This window comes from Plodia interpunctella, chromosome 21, assembly GCF_027563975.2.
Source record: "Plodia interpunctella isolate USDA-ARS_2022_Savannah chromosome 21, ilPloInte3.2, whole genome shotgun sequence".
In the NCBI taxonomy this organism is placed as follows: Eukaryota; Metazoa; Arthropoda; class Insecta; order Lepidoptera; family Pyralidae; genus Plodia; species Plodia interpunctella.
The window spans coordinates 1,030,533-1,050,029 of record NC_071314.1 but is presented as its reverse complement, the minus strand read 5'-3'; the positions used below and the strand labels follow the sequence as shown (position 1 = coordinate 1,050,029).

The 19,497-nt window shown below is 37.6% G+C and overlaps 1 protein-coding gene across 1 annotated transcript in view; it reads left to right on the top strand.

Moving 5' to 3' along the window:
* The window catches only part of LOC128679028 (cholesterol transporter ABCA5-like), a 45,707-nt gene that overhangs the window by 5,066 nt on the left and 21,144 nt on the right, over nucleotides 1-19,497 (top strand). The window contains exons 2-10 of the mRNA XM_053760965.2: nucleotides 13,543-13,705; nucleotides 14,548-14,727; nucleotides 15,760-15,932; nucleotides 17,075-17,312; nucleotides 17,782-18,008; nucleotides 18,303-18,381; nucleotides 18,459-18,566; nucleotides 18,874-19,017; nucleotides 19,207-19,357. Coding sequence (XP_053616940.1) covers nucleotides 13,543-13,705; nucleotides 14,548-14,727; nucleotides 15,760-15,932; nucleotides 17,075-17,312; nucleotides 17,782-18,008; nucleotides 18,303-18,381; nucleotides 18,459-18,566; nucleotides 18,874-19,017; nucleotides 19,207-19,357 — 1,463 coding nt within the window. The remainder of the gene's footprint in view (nucleotides 1-13,542; nucleotides 13,706-14,547; nucleotides 14,728-15,759; nucleotides 15,933-17,074; nucleotides 17,313-17,781; nucleotides 18,009-18,302; nucleotides 18,382-18,458; nucleotides 18,567-18,873; nucleotides 19,018-19,206; nucleotides 19,358-19,497) is intronic.

The window sequence follows — 19,497 nt, the reverse complement described above, 5'->3', positions numbered from 1 at the left end:
TCATTGGCAAAATAAACAGGTGCGCATCTACACAAACAAATATTAGAATGCTAATTTAATATTGTTGTGAGTTTCGTCGCAATTGAATTGAAAAATAGAGACATCTCGACAGTAAAGCGACAATGTACTTCCATACGACACTCGCTTTAGTATATTAGTGTATTATAATTGAAAAAAAAAAACTAGGGGAAAAAATAATTTTTTTGTTGGGGAAAAATAAATGTTTGTAACGCGATAACTTTCGAACCGTTGGTCTGATATCGATGATATTTAAAAGGTATGTACAGTCTGCCACAGAGAAATCTGACCCCCTAAGAGATGGTGTTCAAATCGCGCGCGGTTCAGATTTCTCTGTGGCAGACTGTACGTAGTAAAAAATAAGTACAAAATAGGTTAAGTCGTTTTTGAAATAATCACAATTTTGTAAATATTTTTTGTGTTCGCGAGGTCAAAGTTCGCGGCGAACAAGTAGCGTACAATTGTGTCACACTAATGTGAGAGTCGGCACCCATAGTTCTATAACTGTCCACCTTTTCCCTTGTGCTAATGAGCCGTGAAGTTTCAACACGTTTCCATCACATCTTCAGGTCATAAGGTCAAAGCCACGTCAGCGCTGTCAAGACCAAGGATTACCCATTTCAAAATCACACGTAACTAGTTACTGATTGTTTGTGGTATTAACTTCGTGTCCTCATCCACATTTGAACCAAATCATTGACGTCTATAAGTCTATGACTGTTTGTCTATGCCAAGCCAGTATCTCCCAAGTTTCAACTGATCCGGTAATAGATTGATTTAGAAAACGTTTTTTGAATAATTTAAGTTATAACTAGAATAGGTATATAGTTTAAATTATCGTATGTACAAGCGAGTAGAATAAAACTGTATATGGTATATATGTCTGACTGTCTGTACATAGGAGATATTAAAGAAAAATTAAAATAAAATAAAATATTGAGGAAATTATGGGGTGTCTTTATGGGACTAATAGAAGCCTTTTAATAGAAAAAAAGCCGACTGATAGAAAAGGTTTTCTTTAAAAGAATATTAGTCTATCTGTCTGTATGTTTGGTCGCGCATCACGCAAAAACTACTGGATGGAATTTGATGCGATCACAGTTGTATAGCGGGTGGGGTATAGGTTTCATCGCAATACTTCTCTTAGATCTCAAGATATTGACAATAAGTTATAAGCGGACGCACAAAATAAACGCGGGAGAAACCGCGGACAAGAGCTAGTTGCACAAATAAATGCTTTGAATTTGAGTCTATTTATTGGAGCCTAAATATGTTTGGAAACAAATTAAAATTACGACGATTTCCGTAACTTATTTTACTTTTTCTATGATGACGAAAGAAATAATAAAATAAAATAAAGATTTTATTGGGTAATAAAATTGTACATTAAATTATAATTAACTACCTAAAATATTAGTTGGAAAGAACCCTTTAACCCGAACCAGGAAGTTATATATTACTAGCTGCGCCCCGGGGCTTCGCTCTCGTGCGAATTCTGGGGTAAAAATTACCCTATATGTTATTCCAGGTTATATATTCTACCCGTGTACCAAATTTCATAACAATCCGTTCAGTAGATTTTGCGTGACAGTATAACTAACAGTAGGAAGCAGGATTTACTCCGTTAAACAAATCAAATTTCTCCAATTTAACGATATAAGTGTAATATTGGAGCAGTGCCAATTGAACCGAGACGCCGTCGGGTCTGCCTTGACGGTGCTATATGCTTCCAAAGATTAGGAGACTTAAGCATTCTCATTGAGCAACTGAGCGCTGCGCGACGCGACGTGATCACGTGACGTAATCGTGCATTTAATTATTGCTACAGGACAGCCGACGCGGGGCGGCTAGAGCTACAGCCCGAACTTTACTTTTTTTCAAGTGATGCTCCGTGGCAGAACCCGGTCAGATATATAAAATGTTATTAACGAAATAATATGTATACAAAGTGTTTATAATGAAAATATTTATAATGAAACCATAAAATATGTATATGGCAATAGTTTGGCTCATTATTTAAAGGTTAAACACAGCATCATCATTTATAAAAAATTACAATCGAATGGATCCATTGATTGAATGTGATTCGATTGTGATTTTTGAGAACATTGTTGAAATTAACTATGAAGAATCGATCGATCGATCAGTTCGGACTCGTATCAAGTTTGTGTTAGTTTTAGATGCAAAGATCTCAGTGTGTTCGAAAACGTATGAGGTGGCTTGCGCAAATTGCGCGGCGCACTCTTATTCCATGTGGGCGTAGCCGATTTCAACCGGGAGCAGGGAGTGGCCGTATTGTAAAGTAGTACAATCGACCACGTAGACGACGAGGGTGGTTCAGATTTCTATGTGGCAGACTGTACTATTTAGTACACTGTGGCTTAGGTCATTTAATACAGACATGTGACATTGCCGCATCGCGCTGTCTTATCGCATTTGTAGTTCAGTTAGGACACATATGCCTCCAGAATATCTATATTCTGTCCTTATAATTATATATATTAGAATATATATAATTCTTGCCCCTTCACCATTATTTAGGGAAGCGATATATGTTTTTAGATGTTACACGTTATGTGTATTCTTCAATTGTTACGTTCTATGAGAAAAAATTGAATTTCTAATACTGATTCTTGAGGCCAAACTCCCTGGCAAAAGACCCCCTGGCCGCCCTCGACGAAAGTGGTTTGATGACATAAAGGACTGGACCAGACTTAGATACAACCAACTGAAAATAGCGGCCCAAAGCCGCGAGGGTTTCCGTATGCTGACCTCCAAACTTCAATTCGAAGATGGCGCCCCATGATGGTGATAATGATGAGAAAAGGTATGGCATGGTGTGAATACATGGAAGTAGATGACGCGTGCACCACTATAATAAAAATGAGAAAGTCTTCTTTCTTTTCAAGTGTGTTCATTGGTGTCAGATTTTATTCAAGTCACCTAAAGGCACCTGACACGACTTTACAGCTACATACCGCCTCTAGTGGCACGTAAATACGTAGGGTGTATGTGTTTTGTGAGTGAAATTAACTGTTAATCAGTGTGCACGATCTCACGATGTTTTCCTTCACCGGAAGCAAGTGGTGGACAATGAAAACTACTATACATGAGTCAGATTGTATACAAACTCATGTGGCACGAGTAGGAATCGAACTTGGGACCTTTCGGTCACAGGACTGTCTTAATCACAGGGCCACCACCGCTCCAATAAAATTACATAAAGCCCCGCCTCGCCTGTCTGTCTACTACGAATAGCTCAAAATCTACTGAAATTATTTCCATGCAATTTGACAAATATGACATGACAAATATGTTTATTCCCAAATAATTCGGGCAAAGCCGTGTGTAAAAGTCAGTATACAAATATACATACGGGATATTTTTTTATCTCTAATACCGGAAACAGCTAAATGGAAAGATTAAGCGGTGTCAAGTTACCCTATTTATTACGAGGAAGTAGGTTAAGCAACGTTGGCGCCCAATGTGGTACTGGAATCACGTTTGGAATTTTGTAAAATGTTTGTTTAGCTTTATACTAGTTTTTGCCCGCGGCTTCGCTTGCATGATTTCCCCTTCAGTGAAATATTTAGAATCTTTAACTAATCTGGTTAATCAATACTATTGTAATTATGGACAAGTCAGCTCCTCTTCGATTGCTGCGCCCGTAAGGGTCCTTAATTGTCACTATTATTATATCAGAAAGATCTGTTACTAAGATCTGTTATTACGGATGCAAATAAAGAATTGAGTATTGGTTTCCCCCATACAAACTTTGAACCCCTTTTTACCCCATTACAGGATGAATTTTGAAAAATCCTTCCTTAGTGCACCCCTAGACGTTTTTATATTTATAGATTTTATCTATAGCCTAATAGTCTTCACGCCAGACTTCTACACTGCAGGTCCCGGGTTTGATCCCCGGTCAGGTCAGAATAGAAAATAATAGTTTTCTTATTGTCTTGGATCTACATAGTAAATAAACTATAGTGCACAAATTTGCATATTGAAACATATATACCTCTATGTGTTAAATGTTGTCGTTGAGTATTAGTATCCCATAACACAGGTCTCGAACTTACTTTGGGTCTAATTCAATCTGTGTGATTTGTTCACATAAATTTATTATTATTTTATATATGTGCATGTAATGTATATAGAAATATGTACCTAGCTTTAAAACGTCCTCAGAAATCACTATCTATTGGTGGAATCCACATTCGTATAGTATAGTTTATTAAATTTTATCACGAACAGACGCGTCAGGAGAATTTGTTTTATAAGGATACTAAAATCATTTGTAGACATGTTACATACCTACAATTATATATACTTATTCTATTATTTACTTGAAAGTTGACAACATAATTATCATGTAATACGACTATATATATATATTTTTTAGGACAAATCACACAGATTGAGCTAGTCCCAAAGTAAGTTCGAGACTTGTGTTACGGGATACTAACTCAACGATACTATATTTTATAACATATACATATATAGATAAACATCCAAGACCCGGGCCAATCAGAAAAAGATCATTTTCCATCATGACCCGACCGGGGATCGAACCCGGGACCTCTCAGTTCAGAGGCGAGCACTTTACCACTGCGCCACCGAGGTCGTTTTATTAGTTATTCACAATTAATCTAAAAATAACATCACGAAAAAAATATTATGTTGTTCCAACTAGATTTTCTCATTTGTCCGATGACCACGGCCGGTGGAAGCAGGGTCGGAACCTCCGGTCAGGTACGTGTGCGTTGATTATAAAATTAATTTAATTGAAGATAAGTACCTATCCATCACTGATGTAGAAAGTTGAAGGTTCTACACGCGATCATTTACGAATTACCTTTTTTAAATCCTAATCATTCCCAGATAAAGTACCAGCGATAGCCTAAATTTAACATGCTATAGTTGTTCGCCGCGAACTTAGTCCTCGCGAACACTACACATTTTAAATTAATTCTTACGAAATTGTGAATATTTTATAAACTTAAAAATTCTGTCGACAGATCCAACATGTACCTTTTAAATTTCATCAAAATCAGACCAACGGTTCGAAAGTTATCGCGTTACAAACAAAAAAAAAAAACATATTTTTGCCCCAACTTCACTCGTAGACCCGCTCGTTCAATCAAACGGATACCGTTAAAAATTGTGTTTCAAAAGATAGTGTTAACTAGCCAATCGCGTCGGGCAGATTTATCTTACATTTAGTTTATCGTTCAGATTACAATATGATATCTTATCAGAAACTAAAAACAGAAGATATAGCTCGTTACTAGCACGTGCTACGTACTTTATGTTTCATGTGGCAGCCCCGTTGGCCCTAAATGTCATAAGTTCTGACACTAAGGAATCGGTGGTATTCATTCAGAAGTATCATCGATCAGTATCTGCGGTGGTCCTGACACACAAATTTCGACGTACATCAACGCACGTTAGTATCAAAATATAGACAAGTTTATTTGTTAGGCAAATTAAAAAAACTACGACTTTCAATACTCATTTCGCTACAACTTTTGAACGGCTGAACCGATTTGGATCAAACATATTTAAGCACCACCGCATAAAAATTAGTTATCAAAAAAAAAAACCGCATCCAAATCGGTTCACCCGTTGATGAGCTACGGTGACAGACACACATAGCGGTCAAACTTATAACACCCCTCTTTTTGACTGAGCAATGGGACATGGCTCTAACAGTACTTTAAGTCAAGTGTAACTTTTTAAAGTTGATATTTTCACGGAAGCCAAGATCTGTAAGGATAGTCGTAGTCACGTCGTAGCGATATCTGTCTAACATAAAAACAGCGCAACGTTAACGGAAAAACTTCTTACAGTAAACAACATATTGCACTACCTTCTTAGTTTTTGCGTGATGCGAGAACAAACATACAGAGAAATAGACAAAAAAAAATGTTTTGGCTTCCATTAGTCCCATAAAGACAACCATAGTATTTTTATTTAATATCTCGTATAAACTTACAGACATTTTTTCACTTAGTTTCATTATATGTATATATAGGTAGATGTCATTCAATTTGGCGATTTCGATATTCACACACGGGTGACTTGAACTTATTTTCATTAATATTAATTTGTTTTAATCAAATAAAAATGATGTTTTTTGTCATCTGACCCCGTGAGGTCAGTCGACGGAATAATCGGCTGACTGTACAGGCCACGATAACGTCATTTTACGGTAATTGCCGCGACAGACCTAATCAAGGGAGAGTTGGCCAATATCAACAAGAAATGTGTCCACACACACACGTGGTTGGAATGGTGATCTAAAAGTGGACATCGGCCTCTATAAATACACACAAAATTATATTAATTTAAACTAAAAACTATCTATCTTTAAAATAACATATAAATACTTTGTAATATGAGAATTTGAATACATATTATTCAAATTTGAGTTGTTAACTGTTTTATTCGTTATAATTAGCACAATTAAAAAAATAAACTTTTTGTTTCTGCCCTCTTACAACACAGCCTATTTCAGAATTGCGTTCTTTTACTTTTTCAATAAATCATTTCTAATTTATTATTCAAATTCAAAATTCTTTATTCAATTTGGGATGACATACATCACTGATTGACGTCAAAAAATTGCTTAAACTAAGTCTGCTAATTTTTAACAATTTAAAAAGACAGACTAAAAATTATCAATCCTGGTTTATTTTGCCCTAAACCCTGATTAACTAAGTTCATAGTGAGAAAATGACAAGAATGATATAGATAGAGAGATTGACCTGACCGGGATTCGAACCCGGAACTTTCAGTGTAGCAGTCCGGTATGACGACAGGTTAGAGAGTCTTACTAGCTTTTTCCTACGGCTTTGCCCGTGTTATTACGTACGTCCGCTAATAATTTAATTTAATCAATATCTCGGGTTCTAAGCAACGTATCACGAAGATACTTATATCAGATTCTAAGTTAGACCATCTGCTATACAACTGTGAAAACCGCATCAAATTCCATACAGTAGTTTTTGCGTGATGTGAGTATAAAAATACAGACAGAAATTCCGAAAAAAAAATTGTTTTGGCTTCCTTTAGTCCAATAAAGACTACCCATAATTATTTCTCTTTAATATCTCCTATGTACAGATATATTTCACTTACAGTTTTATTATATGTAGAGATTTTTCTTATAATAAAGTAATTTACCAGAAGAACTGGGTACCTACTTATAATAAAGACTTTTGTGTGGAATGACGCACAACCAGACACAAATGCAAACCAATCATGTTTGTGTATTGATATCTAAATGCATCTCATACATTTTATAGAAGGACTTTACAAAAGACGTTTTCCCATTTTAATTTAGTTGTATTTTTTCCCTGTACAAGTTGGGATACGTTATATATATTCCCTAGTATTTCCCTAGCGAAGCCCGCGGCTTCGCCCGTGCGATTTTCTACGGGAGCAGTTATTTTTCTTGGAAGTAGGGGTTAGTTTTCTTCACCGTAGGTACATGAAACTACATGTAAGCAAAATTTTAAGAAGATTGACGGCCTCGGTGGCGCAGTGTAAAGTTCTTGCCACTGAACCGAGAGGTCCCGGGTTCGATCCCCGGTCGGGTCGGATCTTGATGGAAATTGATCTTTTTCTGATTGGCCCCGATCTTGGATGTTTATCTATATATGTATTTGTTATAAAATATATTATCGTTGAGTTAGTATCCCATAACACAAGTCTCGAACTTACTTTGGGGCCAGCTCAATCTGTGTGATTTGTCCTAATATATTTATTTATTGGTTGAGTAGATAGATCGTGAATTTCGCATCTATAATATTAGTTATTATTAGAATTTAGAGGATATTATAAATCCTATCGGCCTATACACAGAACATATCTAGTGCAGTACATCGATTGGATTGCATCGATAATTATTGTAATTTGTACGTATGCGGTTCAATGGATAATGTTAGCTGTTTGCCCAGCAGTGGACTCGCACTAGACCGTTATTAATAACTAATAAAAGGGTCAAGTGCGAGTTGGACTCGCGCAACGAAGGTTCCGTACTAATTTGTAAGTTATAAAATGTGTTTGTTCTTAGTAGTGGTGAAGTGATGTATGAAGAATAGTATGAAATGTGACCTTTGTAGTTGTTATACCAAAATAAAGGATCTGTTTGGTAGTCAGAATTACAATATATCATACTAGCGACCCGCTCCGGCTTCGCACGGGTGCAATATTATGCATGTTACATGTATACCTATATAAACCCTCCCCTGGAATCACTATATCTATTTAAAAAACCCGCAAATAAATCCGTTGCGTAGTTTTAAAGATCTAAACATACACAGACAGCGGGAAACGACTTTGTTTTACACTATGTAGTGTTAATGTTAATGAAAATAAAGCGGAGTTAATAAAATTACGTCTATTCCGAACAACCTGCCCTTTTCAGCAGTCGGTTAAAATTGAGTTGGTTTGCAAAAGCCAAGGCTTTTTGTGACCGTGAACGCGATGACGACATCTATCGGGTGAGTTCGAGGACACGGAGCCACTGCGGCCTTTGTTTTATGATTTAGAGAATTCTGATGCAATTTGGCACACGAAAGATGGGAAATGAAAAAAAAAAAAGGTATTTTTGTTAGATATTCCCTTTAGACAGGACTAAAACGTTTAGGAAAAATACATCCATCCTGCAGTTCAGTTGGCCCACCATCAATCTTTACGGAACGATTTAAATGCAACTCAGTTCAATTTAGGAATCTAAAACGTATCGCATTCGTACGATGCAGATTAGTGGCGGGCTTGCATATCACTTCTCGCACTGCAGTGTGGTCGTCGTTGCGTTACAATGGCGCAATGTGATTGGTTCGCTGCGTCTGCGAAGTGAAATTCAAACCTGCACTTCTCCTACTGTTTTGGTGGAGAAAGCTTAGATTTTGTACTAAACACCAAATTCTTAGGAATTACCCTTGATTCCAAATTGAAATGGGACGCTCATATTAATGGCCTATCTAAAAAGCTTAGTTCCGCGGCATTCGCAGTTTGGAGAATCAGACAACTGACGGACGTGGCGACTGCTAGATTAGTTTACTTTAGTTATTTTCATAGCTTAATGTCCTATGGGATGCTACTTTGGGGGAGTGCTAGCACCATTAACACTATTTTCATTTTATAAAAAAGAGCAATCCGTGCTATATATGGTTTGAAGAGAAGGGATTCCCTTAGAGATTTTTTTAAAGATATTAATATTTTAACTTTACCCTCTCAATACATATGTGACAACATTATGCATTTGAAATACTGAATTTGAAGGTCGCAATGGATCAATCAATCATCAATCAATGATCAATCAATGGATCGCGTTATGACATGATGGTAAGCCTCCAGTTATATCTTTGTTTCTCAAGCTTCTTCCATGAGTCTGTCTCTCTTTTTTCTTATCCATTGCAAAGTATATTGTAAAGTATGTATAGGAAAGAAAAATTACCTTATCTCAAAGTTAAAGTGGTACCTAGTCACAAAATTCTAACATTCCATTTTACCTTTCATTATAAAACATGACTTTTAGTTTTCCCCGTTGACTAGCTAATATGAGTTGGCACTTATTCGGAAACGCTCACGTTATGAATAATCAAGGAAGTCTAAATAAAATTTGAGTGCCACTAAACGTTATAACCATTAAGATACTGAGTAAACATTTCTAGGAATAACACGTTTGTAGATCTCCAGAACTAATTATGAAAAAAAAAAAAAAACCGCAAAAGTTTGTGAGGATGTAGGTATGTAGGTTATTTGTTACTCTTTCACACATAAAATACTGAACGGATTGATGTGAAATGTGTTACACGGGTAGAACCTGGAATAACACATATAGTACTTTTGTCTCGAAATTCTCACGGAAGCGAACCCGCAGTTTGCAGCTATAAAATAGGTATCAGATGAGATAAGATGCTCGATCGGGAAAAACTTAAAAAAAGGAATTCTAAAATCATTTAAATCTAAATTATCATTTAAAAAAATATTGACACCTTTGTCGCTGTGTGTTCCATATTTTATTTTGAAATTTGAAAAAGAAAAATCGAACAGTCAAATATTGTAGCGTATAGTTCTCACTATAGAATACGATCACTAAACACTTTTAAAGATTAAATAAATATTTTTGAATGATATCAAGTAAAAAAAAAGTTAAGTGCTTGAATAAAAAAATTCATGAACAAAGAAAGAACTTTCACATTTTGTTATAGGACACTAACTCGACGATGCTATATTTTACAACATATACATATATAGATAAACATTCAAAACCCACGTCAATCTGAAAATGATCATATTTTTCACCTTGACCTGACCGAGAATTGAACCCGGGACCAGTATTAGTAGTCTGGCATGATGCCTATTAGGCTACCAGTAACATAGAAATGTAATAATTTTCACCTGTAACATAGAAATTTTTCATACAAATTTTATTAAAATCACACTTTTTCCTCTTTTTTCCAATTTTTTTCTATCGGACCCTTGCTGGCTTGTTGCACCATCTTGTCAGGCTAACGGAGGCGCATCTTTTGACGCCTCACACGTCTCGATAGGACCACATTTCGATAAATTACTTCCAATATTTAAGTATATGTACATTTTACCTGTAAATTTGCACTTGATCAATACAATGCTTTATAAGTCACCCTAAATTGCAGGGCTGCACCCTGCCAGCCCCCCTGGCGCCACCACTTCCGGTCAGCATTATCTGTTTCCGGTTTGGTGACGTGACAGTTTAATATAACAGGGTTTTTGATCCATATATTGAAAGAAAAGTTTTTCGCGGTAATAATGGTGATGATTTATTTATGGATCACTAACGGCCTGTCCCGGCTTTGTTCGGGTAAAATGATAATAAATTATATATCTAAACCTTCCTCAGGAATCACTCTATCTATTTAAAAAATCAGCATCAAAATCCGTTGAGCAGTTTTAATGATTTAAGCATGCATAGGGACTGACAGACAGCGGGACGCGATTTTGTTTTATACTATGTAATGATAATAATAGTGATGTTCATGACTTAGCTTTCGGTGAGCATAGTTCTTGTGACAATTTCGGCACAAAAAATATAATTTAGTGGGTTCTACTTTATTAGTATACTAAGTTTCATGAAATCAGTATAGTAAATATTGTTTATTCGATTTAAAATCATCCAATCTTTAAGAATTTGCGCAGTAATTATTTAAGATCGAACTGTTCCATTAAGATTATATGTATGCAGAGAAAGGGTGAATTTCACGAGCGTTTTGAACGCCGCCGCGGGCTAACATTAGTGTTTATGAAACTGTACCATACACCGTAATCAATTTAATTATCCTATTTTATAAATAAGTAAAGTACTGGTACAATGTTAATCTTATAAATGCTTAATTAAAAAAAAAAAGATTATATTTTAAAAAAAAGCGATACTAATGAAACGCTACACGCCGCGTTCAAACAGTCGTGAAATTCACCCAACCTATTGTTGACTAAGGGTGAGTTGCACCGTCGAAGTTGACACTGACTTTAACGCAGGCGCGCCGCTGGCGTTTAGACAAAATGGCGTGCTTTGCGTTATTCAGCGCTATAACTTTATTAACGTCAAAGTTGACGGTCACGGGCAAAAGTCATGCGTCGCAACAAATTATCTTTCAGTTTTTCCCGAAGGTTGACTTGTAGATAAAGCTTTTTAACATGAAGTCCTTAGGTAGGTATATCATATGTTATATATTAAAAAAATATTCAATAAAGGAAGCAATCACATGGTTTAAAACAAAGTCTACTTATTCCTCTGTCTGATTGTAAACTTTCTTTTTAAACCAAGCAACTCATTTTGAAGCAATTTTCTCTGTTATATAGACAATTAGCTGCGCCCTGGATCTTCGCTCCCGTGGGAATTACGGGATTTAAGTACTATTTAGTACTTGATGTGTTTCCGGGTTATATTCTACCCGTGTTCCAAATTTCGTAACAATCCGTCCAGTAGATTATGCGTGAAAGGTTAACAAACATAGAGACATAATATACATACATCCTCACAAACTTTCGCATTTATAATACTAATTGTTTGCCGCGAAGTTAGACCTCGTGAACACAATAAATTTTTACGAAATTGTGAATATTTCAAAAATGACAGAAACGATTTCGATGCCCCACGAACTTAAAAATTCTATTGGCACATGCTACATATACCTTTTAAAAGTCATCAAAATCGCGTTACAAACATACATACAAAAAAAAATGTATTTTTGCCCCAGAGTACGGCTAAGGTCTAGTTAAGATAATTTGCGTAGGCAGTCTGTCAATCATGGCGGAATATTAAACGCGGGCGTGACCCGGCTCGAGAAATAACATTTGACAAGGGTGTGGACTTGTGGGGCATGAAAGCGAAGTGCGGGGGACAAGGGTCCCTTTTAGGGGTTCTATCGAAATGTTTGGAATGCTTATTACTTACTAGATTGTTGCCCACGGCTTCGCCTGCGTTTTCCCACCGGGGACAGTGATTTTTCCGGGACGAAAGGTGCCGTATGCCCTTCTCCATACTTCAATCTACATGTATAAGAAATTTCAAGAATAGTTGAGTAGGTAGAGCGTGAAAAGGTAACAAACAAACTTACTATCGCATTGATAATATTAGTTAGGATAGGATTAATATATTAGAGTTATGCCACATTGCTCAGACGTGCTACGTTGCAGTTCTGACGTGCCCCGTTGTTTTCTTAGGGTTTGACGCTGAACACGAGTTGATGTAAAACACAAGAAAATTGCCATTCGCGCGAAAGCCACATATATATATAGAATATATAAAATAAACTGCCTTATTATCCGAAACAAGCTCACAGCATGCGTTAGGAAATGCTGATTTTGGTATATTTGCGCGATATACATATATTTTGCGTGAAAGAGTAACAAATATACATACACACATCCTCACAAACTTTAGTAGAAAGTAGGATTTATACAGCACAACAGAAATATATCTATAGCTATACAAAATTTATCATACTTCACTAAAAAGAAGGAAAGACTAATATTATTTGGCCATGCGCAATCGTATAAGGGATGTACAAAGTCAGACACGATCATTCATATCCATAATTTAGGATTAATGTTTATGAATTATATTATTATTTTGTAAGTTGTCCCCTCACAGCTGGGTCTGGGGTCCTATTTAAACGTTTTACCCCCACAGACATAAGCATAAATGACTACTCATGGTCACAAACTATTTATAAAAATAATAATCGTTATTAGGAAATAGAACAGAGAGCATGTATTGCCGGTTCCACACTGTCGTTAAACTGTGTGCCAAACTTTGGCTGATTGATACATTGCTGGTTTTTCATTGCGGTAAACAAAAGCGCTCATACTAACTAAGCAATGTTCACGCATTTGCGTCGGCGTGTGTCCGAGTTCGGCGACAGTTTGGAGCTGGCATAACAGTTGGCGAATTTGGGAAAGGAAAGGATTTTTCTTCTATATTATCTTCAGTCAGTCAAAATAGATAAATTCCTTTGTTATTTACAGGAAATGCGCGAACAAAGACTGCGAGCCGGACTACGTTGCGGTAGGTAGCCGGCTGCGCGGCGCCATGGGCACCCGACCACCAGCGCGGTTCTGGCCCCAGCTGTGGGCCACAATCGTCAGGAATCTGCTACTCAAGAAGCGGGACACGAGGAAAACCCTCGCTGTAAGTACTCCTTTATATATCCCAATGGTATGAAGGAGCTAGAGCGAACCTATGGTCACCCGACCACCAGCGCGCTTTGGCCTCAACTGTGGGCCACAATCGTGAGGGATCTGCCGAAGCAGTACACTTACGGCGGCCGTCGTGCTTCATGACGTATCAGTCAAAATGTTTGAATCCAGAAAAACCTTCCCTAAAAATATATATAACTTCATAGATTCTTTACTTAGACTTCACAACCATTAACATATTGTATCTATCCAAATTTTCATTCAAAAAACAATTGTTCTCTCATTTGCTAGAAAAACAAAAGATTAATAATCCAACGCGCCGTTGCCGGTAGCGGCCACTGCCGCTGAATAAGTTGGTAAGCATACCAGTTTTTAAGAACATCTCCAGAATTATTGCTTGATATAGACAGATCAACAAAATTCTCCATTTTATTGTTGCGTCTCTTTCCTGTTTCCATGTAATGTTCTATGTAAGTAACTTTATTGATTTACTGATTGATTACTCTTCTTGTTTGCTCTCCACTTACTGTGGCTATGGCTGATAATCAACGCGTTGCTCCCCGAGGAGCAACATCATCGTTGAGCCATGACCTTTTCGTATTGCTGCAGCACACATACACATTTCTTATGTCTGATTGTTGTTTACCCGTTTATTGTGTCAGTTATTTTTTTGTATTAACATTGATGTATGTGTGTGTACTGTGGCTACAAATAAAGTTTTTATCTATCTATCTATCTAAGTATCATTTTTCTTGTTCCAATCGTACTCCCGATTTTAGCCATTTCGATTCTCATGATTTATATTAACGAAGGTCCAATATTTTCTGTTCCCAGGAGGTGCTCGTCCCGCTTTACTCCCTGGGCGTGCTGATCTTCCTCAAGATGCTGGTGCCGAACCCCAATTTCCCTGAAGTCCGGAACCCTGGCCGGCTGTACCACATCCACCACGACGCCTTCCCAGAGAACCATTCAGTAGCTGTGGTTGCTGACTGGCAGAACGCTAATGGCACTGTTGTGAGTTTCTTTTACAAGTTTTTTAAGCCGTTTTGCAGTGGTTTATGGTATAAAAGTCTTTGTCCCTCATGGGGGTAGATAGAACCAAGAGTCGAGATACCTAAAGGCCACGTTGAGCTGAATAACGTGCACATTACGCGCAATGAGTTTTCGAAAGTACTATCTAGTTGAAATCTACATATTATTGCGCCTGTTTCCCATGAGAAAAGGCAGAGGTTAGGGAAAATACTTAGTGGTAATCTAATACACCTTCTTGATATCAAATAGTGCTGTTTGTCCACTGTTTGGTGAAGGTGATATAATGAACTACCTGATTTATCATGCTCCTTTACTCAACCATTTATGGATAGAACAGCGGGTAAACGTTTACCGAATTTCGTTCCATGAAATTCATAAAGTAAATAAATAGACGTGTTAAGTTTTTACAATGATATTTAAAATCAAAACTGGCAACAATTGGAGTTGTTTTTTTTTTTATTTTTTTTTATGGCACAATCGTTGGCCAAAACGATGATTTTGCCAACGTCAAGGTTGACACAGAATATAATATGTTATAATGATATATATATATATGAAACACGGATCAGTGTAATATAAAAGTATATAAATATATCATACATACATATTCTATTACTAATAAAAAATGATATATAATCGACGACTTCAGTGGCGCAGTGGTAAAGTGCTTGCCTCTGAACCGAGAGGTCCCGGGTTCGATCCCCGGCTTGTGTCATGGAATACTAACTCAACTATACTATATTTTATAACAAATACATATATAGATAAACATCCAAGACCCGGGCCAATCAGAAAAATATCATTTTCCATCATGACCCGACCGGGGATCGAACCCGGGACCTCAGTTCAGTGGCAAGAACCTTACCACTGCGCCGCCGAGGTCGTCGATTATATATCATTTTTTATCAGTCATATCAAAAATATCATTTAATTTTGAATATGACGTGAAAAAGTGCCTGTGAAGGCCTAATTTCTGAATAAATTATTTGATTTTGTTGTAATAAATTTCTCCAGAGTTTTCTAGAAGAGATCAACATTCTGCTGATGGAGTCCCGCCACCACGCCATCAACTGGGTCCGCTACAACGACACTACCGAGCTGAACGACGCTTACCACAATGACGCCAGAAACTTCCCAATCGCAGTCATCTTCCATTCTGACCCTACAGCTTTCGGGGAGCCACTACGGTAAGATGTATAGATATAATTATAAAACAAATAATAAAAATAGACAAAGAAACAAAGTGTCTATATTGCAGTAATGCAACAAGTTCCTTCTTCTTGTAATGCTTCTCAATTACTGGAGGTTGGCCGTCAGTTCCGCAAACTTCTCCCTGTCCATCACCAGGCGAAACAGGTGTTCCACTCTGTTAATTCCAGTCCACTCCCAACTGCCATGAGTTTCTCAATCATGATCTTTTACTTCTACCAGCTCGTCTTTTGACTTTCTTCCAATATTAATTTCGATACAACTTTTGAACAGCTGAACCGATTTTGATCAAACATATCTGAGAGCCACCGCATAAAAATTATCTATCAAATAAAAATAAAAAAACCACCCGTTCACCCGTTAATGAGGTACGGTGCCACGTACACAGACAGACAGTTACACTTAGCGGTCAAACTTATAACACCCTTCTTTATACATACACTAGAAGTTGCCCGGGGCTTCGGTCCTGTGAGAATTTTGAGATAAAATATAACCTATAGCAATCTTGGATAATGTACCTTTCTAATGGTGAAAGAATTTTTCAAATAGGTTTGGTAGTTTCGGAGATTACCTCAAACATACAAACTCACAAACTCGGAAACGTTTACCTCTTTATAATAATAGTACAGATGTCACCCGAGGGGTTGTACACTGAAACGGTGGCAAATAAAAACGTGATCAAATTGCACCGCTGTGCATCGTTAAATCATTGTAGTTTTGTCTGATGCGTTGACGTCAATGTTTAACCTATGTAAAACAATAAGCGGTAACGCGCTGAGTTGATGAAACGGAGCATGACGGATCAAAGATGGCGGCCCCTTTACTAGAAGAAGGACAGTACTATCACGATGCCTTCTATTGGTCAATTCTTTCTAAGTATAGTGAGGAGTATCTAGCTGACCTTAGCATAGGTTCTAGAAAGAGACATTGCAATGCAGTAATATTTCATTCTGATCCGGCTTTCTGGGATTAATAGTGGCAAATGGAGTTGGTTCTTTTAACACTCGAAAGGAACTATAGGAGTTCTACGACTTCTGGTTGTTTTTATCAACCACACTTATATAAACCAATATAAACGAAAACTGCCAACAATATTATATATATATTTTTTCTATTCTAGCTACACAATTCGCACAAATCCATCTCACGCCGGCACCCCATCCACAAGAACCTTCTACACGTCACCAGCCAAATGTCGAGAGAGGACAGGAGTCAAGGACTGGTCATCCGACTGGTCTAAAGGTGGCCAACTGATTCCACTATCAGATATGCACAGAGAAGACGCGTGTCCTGTGCTGCAGTATTATTACTCTGGGTTCCTGGCGCTGCAGATGCTTATAGACTACAGTAAAATCAAGGTATGCAGTTCAGTTTTATCTTTGTAGGTTACTTTTACTATTCTAGATATGTCACATGATCTATACCCGCTGTTTAAGTTACTTGTTTTTTTTTTCAAACTTGTTATATTTTCCTTCACCTAAATTCAAGAATGAACCAGATTGGCAGAAAAATCGGACTGCAAACTCATTAACGATATGACTACGTACTTCACGTTGATGCCTCAACTTTCTTCTTTTATGGGAGAAACACATACAGTGGTTTGGTCACAGTAGACATAATATAATTGGTAGATAGACCTGTCTAAACAGTAGATTAACCTGTCGAATGCTGTCCTGCATTAGAATTTTGTTATCTGTCTACGAGAAATAAATCATCAATTGCCAATGGCTGTTACTCGGAGAATGAGGGATGTCAGGCAACTTTTACCCGTTTTTGTTTTCGGACCAAGATCATCAATTAAAAAAAAAAAAAATCTATTGTATTCAGCTGGACACCAGTCGGTCATTCCCCCCGCCTGACATACAACTCCTGCAGTTCCCTAAGCGGCAGCACACCGGCGACTGGCTGGTGATCTTCCGGGTCATCATGCCGATGTACATGGTGATGACACTGTCTCAGTTCATCACCTACCTGCTCATGTTCGTCGTGGGGGAGAAGGAGAACAAGATCAGAGAGGGGATGAGGATTATGGGGCTGAGGGACTCTGTTTATTGGTGAGTACTTTCTCGCTCTAGTTTTTTGTTTTTCTAATTCTGAAGCTAGGCTTCTAGAAATCACTTCTTCTTGTCCTAGAATACACCACAGCATTCGCAAAGAGGATTGATGTCAACCGTGTTATAAAATTTAAATTCCAAATGGAAAGGTATATATTTTCACGTTGACTCCAGGTTTCGGGGCGTTCCAGAATAAATAGAGAGAATGAGAAAGACATTTGGAGGGAGATCTACTTGTTGTCTTCCATTTAATTAATAATCTTTTTGTTGTGACTTTTCAAATTTTATTTTCAGGAGTTCCTGGTTCTTAATCTACGCGGTGTTCGTTACAATCTTAGCTACAGTCAGCACAGTATTATTATTTACTTTAAAAGTAAGTTTATTTCTTGCTTGATCATTACCTTTCCCGTTTAAAAAGAACTTTACTTAATTAATCTAATTTGTCACCAGGTATTCCAGCATTCGTCTTATGTCCTCATCTTCCTCCTGATGCTTCTGTTTGGGTTCACCATCATCACCTTTGCTTTCATGTTGACACCTTTCTTTGACAGGGCCAGGGTGAGTATCATGTTTTTAAGTATCCTTTGCGGGGTAACCAAGAATCAAACGTTATGATTCTCGAAGGCTACGTTTAGTTGTACGGCGGGCTTGTAGGTGGAATTGAGATTTATTTTCAATAGAGTGATAAGTTGCTAGTCTATCGCCTATGAGTTGACTCTTCAGTTTTTAGGGCTCCCTTCCTTGCTTGACTTTCACAATCTGCGCGTTAACACCCACGTTGTCACATTTTGTTTTTTCTTTGCCCCCAACTCGAGCATGGAAGATATTAACTTTAGCTATAGCCATGTTATTTACTTCTCCACAGACTGCCGGTATCCTGGGTAGTTTCGCTGTGAACCTGATGAGTGGCCTGTACTTCATCCAGGTCTTCGTCTCCAACGCAGACTCCCTCGCCTTTTGGTTTGTCTCCCTCATCAGCTCCAGTTGTTACGCTCTCGCCATGGACAAGGCAAGTTTCCAATCTTTTTACGTCTTCGTTCAAAAGTGCTGGCTTTGTAAAAACTGCTGTTAGCTACACCCTAATAAAAACAAAATAAGAGATATCTCAGTGTTAAATTTCTACGAGATAAAATTGCACAAACATTCCAATTAAATAAACGGGAGATACACAGGTGTTCACTATATTAATTTCCCCTAGGCCCTGGTGCTGGACATGGCGGGGGTTGGGGTGACGTGGGACAATCTATGGAGCGGACCCGGGGTCCCGTTCGGCGGCAGCCTCATCATGATGGCTGTCGACACTGTGCTGTACGCCCTGGTTGCCTACTGGCTGGACGCTGTCATACCTAGTGAGTTACTGAATATACTTATTCTTGATGAAATTATTTAGATCATGCAGTTTTGCACGTGGAAGACTTGATATCTTTCTCCCATGCGTGTACATACTTAAAAAAGAGACAAGAGCTAATGACAAAGAAAACTTTCTTTA